The sequence below is a fragment of the Tigriopus californicus genome, chromosome 11 (genome assembly GCF_007210705.1).
Source record: "Tigriopus californicus strain San Diego chromosome 11, Tcal_SD_v2.1, whole genome shotgun sequence".
NCBI classification, from domain to species: domain Eukaryota; kingdom Metazoa; phylum Arthropoda; class Copepoda; order Harpacticoida; family Harpacticidae; genus Tigriopus; species Tigriopus californicus.
In genome coordinates this window covers 1,837,776-1,849,349 of record NC_081450.1, presented here as the reverse complement: position 1 = coordinate 1,849,349, position 11,574 = coordinate 1,837,776, and the positions used below count along the sequence as shown (strand labels likewise).

General features: G+C 41.3%; 2 protein-coding genes across 2 annotated transcripts; both read left to right on the top strand.

Moving 5' to 3' along the window:
• The first annotated feature begins 1,512 nt into the window (after nt 1–1,512).
• On the top strand, nt 1,513–4,529 carry LOC131890845 (uncharacterized). Its single transcript, XM_059240287.1, has 3 exons — nt 1,513–2,587; nt 3,720–3,883; nt 3,953–4,529. The coding sequence occupies exons 1-3, from the start codon at nt 2,203–2,205 to the stop codon at nt 4,283–4,285; spliced, it is 882 nt and encodes a 293-aa protein (XP_059096270.1). The 5' UTR covers nt 1,513–2,202; the 3' UTR covers nt 4,286–4,529.
• A 1,518-nt stretch (nt 4,530–6,047) lies between these two features.
• Nucleotides 6,048–7,008, top strand: LOC131890848 (placenta-specific gene 8 protein-like). The gene is made up of 3 exons (XM_059240289.1): nt 6,048–6,490; nt 6,553–6,707; nt 6,785–7,008. The coding sequence occupies exons 1-3, from the start codon at nt 6,373–6,375 to the stop codon at nt 6,875–6,877; spliced, it is 366 nt and encodes a 121-aa protein (XP_059096272.1). The 5' UTR covers nt 6,048–6,372; the 3' UTR covers nt 6,878–7,008.
• Nucleotides 7,009–11,574: the final 4,566 nt, after the last annotated feature.

Below are 11,574 nucleotides of genomic sequence, written 5' to 3'. Positions count from 1 at the left end.
TGTACTATCTGCAATTTCCCTCTTCACTTTTTTCATGTGCACTGAACCAATCCTAGTCAAACTCACTGTGATACCACACTCTAGTCAACTATTCTATCAGTCTTGACCATTTTATTCTTTTATTAATCAATTTTTGTATATGATATTTATACATACAGTTTTATACATTTTACAATCTGACATGACCAAGAGTCGCAAAAAAAAGTTACGAATTATATAATTTGATTCGGGGATTCACAATTCTGCTCTTATATTCGATTTGCTCTTATTTCCGATTTTTACTGTATTTCAAAATATGTTCATCACTTGGAAGTTGTAGATATGCGTCTGTTGTGAGATTGGTTTTTTTCGCTGATTTCACGACAAGACTCAACATTAAGTGCGAGATTTTTGTGAAAAATTATTATGAAAGCCTTGAAAGCCACCAAAATGTTTGAATTCCAAAACGCATTACAAATGTGTTCACCTTTTTATAACTTGTTTTACGTTTTCAGAACTTATTTTGCCTGATTGTCCCAACCTAAAGACAAACTATTTTGACGAGACTATTTTTCCAGCCACTCGATATGAGCAACTCCATCCCACTACTTCAATACTTTGGTGGTACTTGAGCGAATTCTATGACTCCTATGAGCAAAGAATCCGTCTCTGGACGGTAAAATGCTCGAGTTATTTGAGATTTGATTGGGGGGGAGGCTATCCTTTCCCCCCACCCCCCTACCCCCCCGCCAACACCTTTTCCTAGGTTGGGTGAATTCATTTTTGAGCTTGGAAATCCTGGAGTTTCTCGAAGGACAAGATTCAGAGGAAGTAAAGAAACACGTGGCAGCTGATAACAGTGTCGCTAAATGGAACAAAAGAGATTCTCTTGAAAGAAAACATTGGTTGTTCAAATTGAACCCTTACTTAAATTTTACAATGACCAAACAGTTCTGTTTGTTCGTATCAAATCATGCTGCTATATATATTTATACAAATTTTGATGATCAATGATCATCAATTTTTCATAGAGTGGAGAACATTTTGCTAACCTTGGTTCAACTCTGGGCTAACCAAATCGAACCTTCTTTGGGGTGCTTAAATTGCACCATGAGTTGCTGCTTTGACAGGTAAAATGAACGTACCTGTACCTGAAATCATTCAGGAGGGTGAGATGTTAATTCCAATCTCGATCTTTTTCTTAATAGGCAAACTAAAACTGTATTCTTTGTCCAGACTCCTCATGCAGATGTGATCTTTATTTTCTGTTGTGAGACTGGGTCATGATCTTGTATGTAAATCATGTGTGAGTTTCCCCCTGTAATTTACTTCAATTCTATGTTCACTTGGTGTTTTTACTATATCTGGAAACCACTATGACTGAACCATTGAAATTCGGCCTAGATCCATGAGCTTTTGAACTGTGGGGGTTTGGCTTGAGGTAAAGATTAATGATGGCTGTGACAATGGAATACATACAGCAAGCAGCCTTCCAGATGTCTTTATTCAGAGAAGTGCCGGTTGATTCTCTAACCAACTGAAAAAACATGTCCCAAATCTTTGGATTCACCTCCCCAGAAGAATTACCACGACTGCGAGGTCTCTGGATTTTGTATCCTGCGACTCTTGGCCAGCCCTAATGAGCACTCTTTGGACCCCGAATTGCGAGCTCATGACAATCTGGCTCAATTTCCACGCCTTACTGACCCTAAAGGGCAGTCATGCCCAGGCAGCCCTGAAGGCGACTGATGATGCAAATAGCAGTTTGAACTGGATTGCAACAGTCTGTCAGTCCTTCTACCAAGACCTACCTTGGTCTCTTATCTGTCCCTTGATAAGAGCTCCGGATTTGTGAATCGACCCGTCCGCGTCCCTCCCACGTGTCTAAGTCCATTTCTCGCGCCCTTCAGTGGCATTTTTCTTCGGGTATGGCGAGGTTCTTGGCCGTGAGTGACGAGAATGTGCAGAATATCGCTGACATGTGCCACCAACACGTCCATCTTTTACCGCTGGAGCTTATGACTAGTCTCAAACTCATGAACATGACATTAAAAGAGACGACCAAAATCTGCCCTCTGTGATAGCCACCCCGGCTGTGATTGTTCCAAGTATCAGTAGAATCATCATCATCCATCCGTCCGTTCCGTACATAGTCCACAGTCTGTCTCCAAAGTCGATCCTTTCTATTCTATCTACATAAAGTATCAGTATCATTCATCGCTTATGATGGCCGCTTTTGAGGTCAAGGAGATTGCCGGGAAAGGCCAGGGTCTTTTTGCGACGCGTTCCATCGCCACGGGTCAAGTCATTTTGCGCGAGAAGCCGCTCATCGTTATGCCAGATCGGGTCTTTCAAATGTCGGATATGCGAGATCTCGAGGATTGGTTGGATCGTCGAATCAATAAGTTGTCTTCGGATCAACGCTCGACCTTCTTGGCCTTGTCCGATTGTAGTAATGGTGTTAGTCACGAGGCCGAGAAGACCTACTCGGGCATCTTCTTCACCAATGATATGGATTTCAATGGCGATGCGGCCTTGTTTCCCACCATGGCCAAGGCTAATCACGCTTGTGTGCCTAATGCCGATTTCGTCTCACGTCCAGGATTGGGTAAGGTCCAAGCTGATAATAGGTTATAGATTGTACCAGATAAACCATTGCACCTGACTAAGGTTAGTTTTCACTAAAAGTGATGCACTTCAAAATACGAGTTGGTTGTCATGTTTTCAAGCTCACTCAATAATAACGGTTGTGTAGACGTCGACCCAAGTATTGAAAGTAAAATCAGGCTTAATTTAAGGTACTGATCGGTAAAATTTCGCCCTATATGATGGTTAAATACATTAAGATTATGTGCTTTACTATATCAGATCTTTCGGATTAGCAAATGAGGAAGTATCTGTAGGAGAGTTTTCTCAAGCATTAATCGGTGCTTTTTGATAACTTGTGTTTTTAAGCTAATCTAAGGCTCCCTTGTTTCATAGAGCTTCGTTTTTTTTCCTCTGTCGTCACCTAGTTCTGCCACAAAACTCCATGTTGATGTCTAGAGCACACCAGACTCTAAACGAGGTAAATGGATTTACTGAAGGATCACTTCACAATCTAACACCAAACTAGTGAAGCGAAATCGCTGTGTCGAATTGTACTGTCCTGTGTCTTTTACCCACACCATACATACCTACTGAAGCTGCCTATTGTTCAAAAATCCATTAAAAAATAAACTTTTCTTTTTTGGCTTTTTTTTTACTCCGCTGGAAAGTGTTTTCGAATAATTTTCGTGCGCAACTCTTTTTAATGAAGTGATCGTACCATATATCCATGTCAAACCTCTTTTTTTCGCTAACCAAACTTAGATAATTTGCTAATAAACTCCGCTCTATCACAGCCAAGTTACGGTCAAGTCGAAATCAAATGATAGATAGGGTGCAACAAATAAATTTGTGAAAGCAAAATGTTCCATTTTAGCCATTTTTCTCTGATTACAGCGTTATTTAAGGGCGAGACTTGAAAAATACAGTTTGCAACCAATCTTGAAGAGCCTGGACGTGAATTTCATGCAGACTTTATAAAGCCCTTTTGAGGGAAGTTTATATTAGGATCATTTGTAGAGCCGTACAATCAAGGCCTCCGTCAATGCTTTGTCACCTATTTATTTTTTGGCCGGGGGGAGGTCCAACCACACAAAGGTGATTTGCAAGGTGTGAGAACGTTTCTTTGATATACATTCTCAATCGTTTCAAAGGTGTCCAAGACCTGATGGCAATTCGAGACATTCTCGCGGGAGAAGAGATCACGCTGAGTTATTTACCTGCCGGAAGCGAAGGCTCCGATATCAAGGCCGTTCGACAGGCCTACACTCGAGAGTGGTACGGATTCCAATGCTCCTGCCAGACTTGTTGTCTCAAGGTAAGTTTCGAGGTTTAAGTGTCAGTCAACTTGACCTCGTAACAATATCTATTCACCATTTATCCTCAGGGCGCGGCATTGAAGTTAGACGAAAAGATGCGCCAAAGGATCCGATCTGTGCAGAAACGCGAGTTCGAACACGTGTCTCTTCTTGAACTGGAAGAGCTCTTGGTCAATCTCGAGAAGGCCAAGTCCAAGTTACCATACCAAATGGACATGAACCGTTTGGTGTTTGAACGGGCTTTGGCGGAGGGGAATTTCAAGATTGCAGCTCGAATTGTGGCATTGGGTCATATGTACGACACCATTGTGAATCCGGAGGATGCCGTCAATTCGTGGGATTACGCGCTCAAATCCATCTTTGTCCAGATTGGTCATCAAATCATTATGTTTCCGGCATGAAGTCGACCTCTTGGGCAAAGGATTTGACTCGTGTCAAAATAATGTATCGATATCAGGGAGCAAATACTATTTTTGCAAATTCAACATATTAATCCGGAATTGGTCGCCATTGGACGTCTTTTTGCATTTTCATAAGAACGAATTTGAAAAGGTGTTCTTGAAGACATATGACAATTGTACGGTATGCCATGAATTAATTGCAAATAAATGCGTGCGGGGCTTCAAGAGCCCATCTAAAAATGTGTCAGAGAAGCTATCTCCTATTTGTGACGTCAAAAGCCCAAAAGACTTCTTTTTCATTGTAATCAGAGGACTGATTCATAAATAATTCACGCCATATTGGGCTAATTGACTGTACAGGGTTCATAAAGAGAAATTGTATTGCTCGGTATTGATGATAGTTCTTTAATGTATATGACCTTGAACCGAAGCCGAACACATGTCAGGAGCGTGGAATACCGAGCGCCACTAAATCAATTTCCGTGGGATTAAACACGAATTCCGCCCAGTTTTGGACAAACATTTTTCAAGCCTGTCAGAATTTTTTCCTAAACTTTCGTTATTGTCCAATTTAAGAGGAAGAAAAACCTATAATGTATTTCGTTTCTAACTTTCGTTAAAAATTTTAGAAAAAGAAGATATATCATAAACATGATCATTATTGCGACTCTCATGACATACATCGCGTAAAAATGTATATAAATAAAAGATGGTGTATAGGCGTTGTACAACGATTGTTAAATGTACAAAAAAAAAGAATAATGTCGAAATGGAAAAAGCAATGAAATAGCTGACTAAAATATGATATCTTTTTCTTTTATTTGGTTTGTTCTTTTGCGGGCTTTTCTAACCGTTACAGGGAATGTAAGCCCCAGTACCATTACAATGAATATATGACTAGAATATAGTTCAGTGCACAAGAAAAAAAATTAAGAAGGTGCGAGCAGACAGTGCAGACACAGTAAGGAAAAAGCAAGTGATGAAAATCTTGATTATTGAAGAGAAGAGGGTGGGCCTGGATGAGCAGATCCTTTGTCAGTTTCCGACGTTGATGGCAATTTACATTGAAGCTGGACAAAGGTGCATGACTGCCAATACTCCTAAGGGATGTCGGACAAGAACAATAGGGTTTAGGAAAATTTATCTGGAACGTTTTTTTAGCATCGCGATAGATACTTAGAGCTTCATTAAAAGTACAATGACAGTGGATCATTTTCTATTATTTAGATTTTTCGTTTATTGGGGAGGCCTATGTTTCAATTGAGCAACAAGTGTAATTTCAGTTTTCAACGTTGCTCGCTTTGCGCATTTTGCTATTTTGTGTAGTTGAATTTCAGGCGCGTCTCAGGTGTTGGCCATGCTGACTTTTTGAAATCCGAACTTGAATAAGTTTCATGCAAAGGAAGTGACAAACAAGACTCAAAACCATGAAATTCAAATTTGATTATTGGAAATCCACCTTCTGTTCACTAGTGTATTGCTCTGTGTATTACACGTAGGCAGAGAAAGAGCTGATTATTGGACAAAAGTCAACGAACGTTAAATCAATTAAACCAGGTCAGTATTTTCGCATTTTTAATAGTTTCTTCCAAGAAAATTACTCTTAAATCCAATTCTGACCACTAAGTAGTATGCATCAAGTAAGTGGGAAGGAAGTATACATCAACGCTTTAGCCATACGCTGACAATGACTGAAACGAAAGGCAGTCGTGACTCTTCACAAAGGAAATTTGAAACTATGGATCCTAATCTCGTATTGATTCGATTTCAAACGGTGTTAAAGAATTGGAGTACGTTTCAAAGTTTCTAGACTACACACTTGGCTTCCTTAAGAAAGTAATATCACACCGCTCAGGATATTTGGGTCGGAACCGTTTCAAGTGCTTGGTATCCACATCAAAACCTGTCGCGAAGTCTCGTCGTGGAAACCATAGCAACGCTTCTAACGGTTCTTCGACAAAGCCTGCTTTCTCGTCCCAAAAGGAGCTGTCTGGTCATTCCTCTTGTCAACTCCTGGCGTTCCAGACCCCAAAGAAGACAAGTTCTTGTATGCGATTCATTGGCGGGAGATTTGAAGAACAGTTGAAATGGCCGTAGTCACCACCCAACCCTTTGCCATGGCGGGCAATCAAATCTTCCCGATGGGACAACAAAAGCGGCCATGGAGTCAGGGTCTTTGCGAATGTTACAAGAAACCCCTCATTTGTAAGTGGTCTTGAGGTAAATTGAACGTCCAAAGTAGCTCTAATAACTCTCCGGATCTTCAGGTCTTTGTGGGCTCTGTTTGGGCCCCTGTTTATTCTGCACGACTGTGGATAAACTCGGAGAGAACGGGTTCAAATACTTTTGCCTGTCTTATTGCTGCGGTTGTCCCATGGGCGTGGCGGCTCGATCCTTGGCTCGTGATAAGTATAACATAATGGTAAGATATAACCTACTGTTTTATGAATACTCTGAAGTGAATGGGTCTGAGACTAACGTAAGTTCGATCTTCGCTAGGATACCTATTCTAATGACGCGATCAATGCCACGTGTTGCGCACCGTGCAGCGTTTGCCAGATTGCGTCCGAGATTGAGAACAACAACTATTGACACGGGTTGGATGAAGAATGCCAATTAATGTGATATGATTGACCCTCTCTGTTTCCGAATCAAAAATCTTGACAGCCATGTATTTTTCTTTGATCTGCGATGTCTGAAAATAAACATACTTTTAAAGGGTGGGTGCTGTGAGAATTCCTTTGTCGGGGAAGATCAAACGCATTCTAGATCGGGTCATCGATTTAAAAAAAATCTGTCCGAATGTGTAATCCAGTTATTCCAATGGATTTAGTAACTGTTCAAAAGGCTAGCCATTCAGGATGGCCGTGATCATAAGAGTCCTTGTCATACTAGTCCTATTTAGGGCTCAGATCTCCAAAGGAGGATACCCCGTGATCCAATCCAAGTCCAGCCAAGATCAGACCCAACAATACATGGCCAGATTTACGGCTATCGTACTCAGGTACTAAAATTGTAAAAATGGTTAGGAAAAGTGAATGTACTTAACAAAGAGTCGATGACCTTAAAGTGGGCAAGAAGGGCCCAGCAACACCCAATATTCAAGGGGCAAATATCCACGTTGCGTTATACCTAAGGGTCAACAGAACATTTCTTTTGGGTCCACTTGTTTGCAGCCCTCCGGTTACTCCTTCCCATTCCCCCTCTAGAATCAAATAACTGTATCGCATATTTTTGTGCTCGTATTTCAGACACAAATATTGTCTCTTGTATACGAAAACCGCGTGGCAATATGGTTGCTATTGTGGCATTGTTCCTAATGATTGCTCAGCGGGCGACAAGCCCAAGGATTGTTTGGATTCGTGTTGTCAATATCATTCTCAGTGCTTCAAGAACTTGCCGGGAGATTGTTCTGGTTTGGAGCCTTTTACGTGGAAATGGCGCGAAGACTTGGAACAGGTATGATGTTTTTATCACTTCCTGTATAGTCTCAAAAATGTATTGGCTTACAAACAGTTAATTTGTGACAGGTGGTTATAGGGAATCAAAAGCTGAATGAAACTAGTCAATATTTGCTTTTTATGGAGCTGGTGTAGCAGAGCAGTCTCAGAGGAAGAGTTAACAAGGCAAAATCCTTTCCCAATGTGCCGCGGGTTCAAATGCCGGCTCCAGAACCAAACCTAACACCCTTTGACATTACCCAAATGACCTCTTACAGTAACTCTCAGCAATCATTGTCTTATGGAAAACCTCAAATTGAGTTCATGATAACTTGGAGAACTCAATTTCAAACCGCTTGTTACAGAGGAAATTATTACTGGTGCGAACCATTTCAAGCCTGATACTTTGTCATACAAGGCTTGGTTCAAGCCTGCTTGAAGGTAGCAAGAAGCCGACAAATCCTGCGTCCTAAGTTGCCCACTGATAACGTTTTTGTATTCTATGTCATGAAACCCATGAAATCAATGTTCATTTCTTTTGATGTGGTCTGAAAGTTTTGATTCAAATTACATCTACCTAAAAACAAGCCTCCTGATGGTTCATGGCCAGGCTCTGATTTGCTCTTTCCTAATGTGCAATCTTATTTCTGATGGTTATGCTGTGAAAACTACTGAAGTTCTTTGATGCAATGTGACCTAACTCTAGAATCGCCGGAACGTATTTCACAAACAGATTTTCCTGCCACTTCCATTTGGACACATGGGACAGGATTGGTCTACATTTTTCAGCAATAAGGGGAGTGCTGATCACATTTTGCATTTAAGTATGATAACACTTCACCAGTTGTGATATGAAATGTGAGAAAAACCTACTGGGGTGTGGCAAGTAAAGACAAGGCAAGAAGTCTGGTTAACTTTCCCAAGTATGTGCTTGCCCCAACTTGGGTTTGAACACGTTAAAACAACTTTTGCACAACTTAAATGTTTTCATATGTAAATGCAAATTGTCTCCACTTTTCCCCAGAGCATTGAAAATGGCTAAAATTTGGCTAAATGACAGTGACATAAAATGAATTTGTGAAATTATAGTTTGTTATTCTTGCCTTTAGTCACACTGCACCAAAGGAAGTGCAATAACCTTTCACAGCAGGACCATGGGCCCACAAAAAGACTGCACATTGGTCAATCATTGACACAAAACATCAGACGGTTTGTTCCAAAAAGGTATAATTCAAATTGTAACTTTTTGATCATGTCAAAAAACAGCCATTGGTTTCATGCAACATAAAAAAGAAATAAGATACAAATGATCGTAATGTTGGGCACCATTTGAATCTGGATTTGTCGGGTTCTTGCAAGGTCCTAAACTACAGGTATGGGCACCTCAGAATGTAAGCAAACCAAGGGGGGGGGGATGACGTGATCTGTGGGAGAAACGAGGGGGGAATTTAAAAAATAGTGCTGCCTTTATTAGACTCTCCCGCGTGTCCCAAAAAGATTGACCCTATATGACTTTTCTATATTTTTCTTGCCATCATTCTTGTGTTTCACAATCGGTTATGGATTTAATATTTTTGTTACTCATAATGAGCCCCTTTAGCTGCAACATAGCGATCTAGACGTGGTCAACATCCCCAATCCACAGCCATTTTGCATGAAGTCCAGATCCTAAGTCTTTCAGACTCGGTGGAAATTCTTTGGTCTTGAGGCGCAAATTCTGGACCGGACTATGGGCACATGCTCTTGGGCCCATACTTAAGTTTGTAGACTGTTTAATAATCTAGATTCTAAGCTGAGGTATGGATGATGCTTGGGGGAGGATGACACAAGTTTGGTGGTTTTTGTTCTTCACAATCACGAAAAAGGGTTTCAATTTGAAGTCGGAAGTCATAGCTTTCTATTGATGTATAGAAACACAACGTAGCAAGGCTGCATGATACCAAAACCCGTGTTTGAAAGATCTGGCCAATGTTTTTGGGACACGGGTTAGGTGTAAAGCGATCGAGATCTGGAGCATTTACATCTATTTGATCGCTTCTCAAGTACTTTGACGCATGGAGAGATCAAATGGTCACAAAATTGAGAATTGGTTCACGTCTGGCTTGTTTGGGAAGCCACGTTTGTTTTTGTTTTCTTGTGGTCGGCCCCTGCCGTACTCCCACATATAACGTCATCCACCTGGCAGCTCAAGACTTCCAATTGCGCACCCGTTGGGTTCTTGCAACTAGTGTCCAAATCGATGTAAACAAACCGACAGCCAGCTAACGTGACGTCATCGATTGGGAAATTATTAGTGATGGGATCAAACAAATTGTCAAAATCAGGATCGCCAGAAAGCTAGGAAAGTCAAAGCACGAGCCGTTTCCAACGTATCGTAGAATATTAGGCTTGACCAAAAAGGTGACCCTGGTTTGATCAAAGAAAATTCAGGGTTACTTTTTGAGGCTGACTAACGGGTTTTCGATATTCCGCTAGTAATGCCGTATGCCATTGAAAATGTAAATTGGTAGCGCTAGTTGCAACCTCCGGTGATTTTTTATTTGATCCCCATCAGTAGAAATTATGTCGAAAAAAAAAAAGCTATGAAGAGCTATGAATCGTGAAATTGCAACTTAAAACGCACGCAGTTCCCTTCCGGCTTAAACTATCATCATCATTTATCAAATGGTTTCAAGCCAAGTCTTTGGCAAATGCATTGAACCAGTTATCAAGTCAGTTGCATTAAAAAATTATTCGCCCAGGTAATGTCAAAGTGAGGTCTTCACATTCTCTGAGGGTGTGTGTCTAATTCAAAGACGTATTTCTATCAAAGATAATGTGATGATGATACAGCCCTGATGGAGAGATCCCACCGTCACTCATCCTACGTCCAACAAACAATGGTCAAGGCACACCTTTGTCCCGCCTCATCCTGACACGCCCCTATTTCACCTGATCCAGACATGCGCCTATCTAGATACAGGCACATCCACATGCCAAGTTTCGACACGCCTCCATCTCGACCGGCTTCATCCCGACACGCCCCTGCCCACCTTGTCTGAAGTAGAGCTGTGCTTCAGATCCGACGTTTTGGATTAGGATTGGAGAAATAGTTGGGACTCCTGTGGCTTTTATTCACCTTCTTACAATTGTGGACATCCCAACAAACAATGGTGAAGGCACGCCTCTGTCTCGCCTAATCCCGACCCGCCCGGGCTAGAGCTGTCCATTGGATCCAACTTTTGGAATTCTGTTTGGATTGAGGATATACATGCGGCTCCTCCAACTTCAAATTGGGTTGGCCATTTAATACGGACTTGTCTTTTTGCCCTGGAAAGCTAGACTTGAAAGCCAACACAAAGTTTCTGAATAACATAATTGGATCCGACATCGTTTTGCCTATATTTATGTTTAAATCACTAATACAATTCATTACAAGTGATTTTCAAATGAAAGAAACACATTACAGAACCAATTGCCTAATCTTTGACATTGTTTTCATGTGAAAAGACTTTCTCAGGTGAAGTTAAGTGACTATTTCAATATTCATTTCCATCCAGTTGGATAGTTCGAGCAGGGATGGGTTTGGGAGATGCTGTTGGATTCGATGCACAGCTCTACTTCAGACAAGGGGCCGTATTAGGATGAGGCGGGTTGAGATGGAGGCATTGCGAATTGCGGCATGTTGGAATGGGATGCGCCTTTATAGGGCCGTATCTGGAAAGGCGCATGTCTGGATCAGGTGAAATAGGGGCGTGTCCAGATGAGGTGGGACAAAGGCGTGCCTTGACCATTGTTTGTTGGGATGTCCACGATTGTAAAAAGCTGAATAAAGGCCTTTTCGGTCAATTCTTGGAATGGGGCCTACCT

Excerpts from the sequence above, each read along its gene's own strand:
- LOC131890845 (XM_059240287.1), top strand. The coding sequence starts at position 2,203 with ATGATGGCCGCTTTTGAGGTCAAGGAGATTGCCGGGAAAGGCCAGGGT. Across the intron at positions 2,588-3,719 it reads CGTCTCACGTCCAGGATTGG|GTGTCCAAGACCTGATGGCA; the intron begins GTAAGGTCCAAG and ends ATCGTTTCAAAG. Across the intron at positions 3,884-3,952 it reads GCCAGACTTGTTGTCTCAAG|GGCGCGGCATTGAAGTTAGA; the intron begins GTAAGTTTCGAG and ends ATTTATCCTCAG.
- LOC131890848 (XM_059240289.1), top strand. The coding sequence starts at position 6,373 with ATGGCCGTAGTCACCACCCAACCCTTTGCCATGGCGGGCAATCAAATC. Across the intron at positions 6,491-6,552 it reads TTACAAGAAACCCCTCATTT|GTCTTTGTGGGCTCTGTTTG; the intron begins GTAAGTGGTCTT and ends CCGGATCTTCAG. Across the intron at positions 6,708-6,784 it reads GTGATAAGTATAACATAATG|GATACCTATTCTAATGACGC; the intron begins GTAAGATATAAC and ends GATCTTCGCTAG.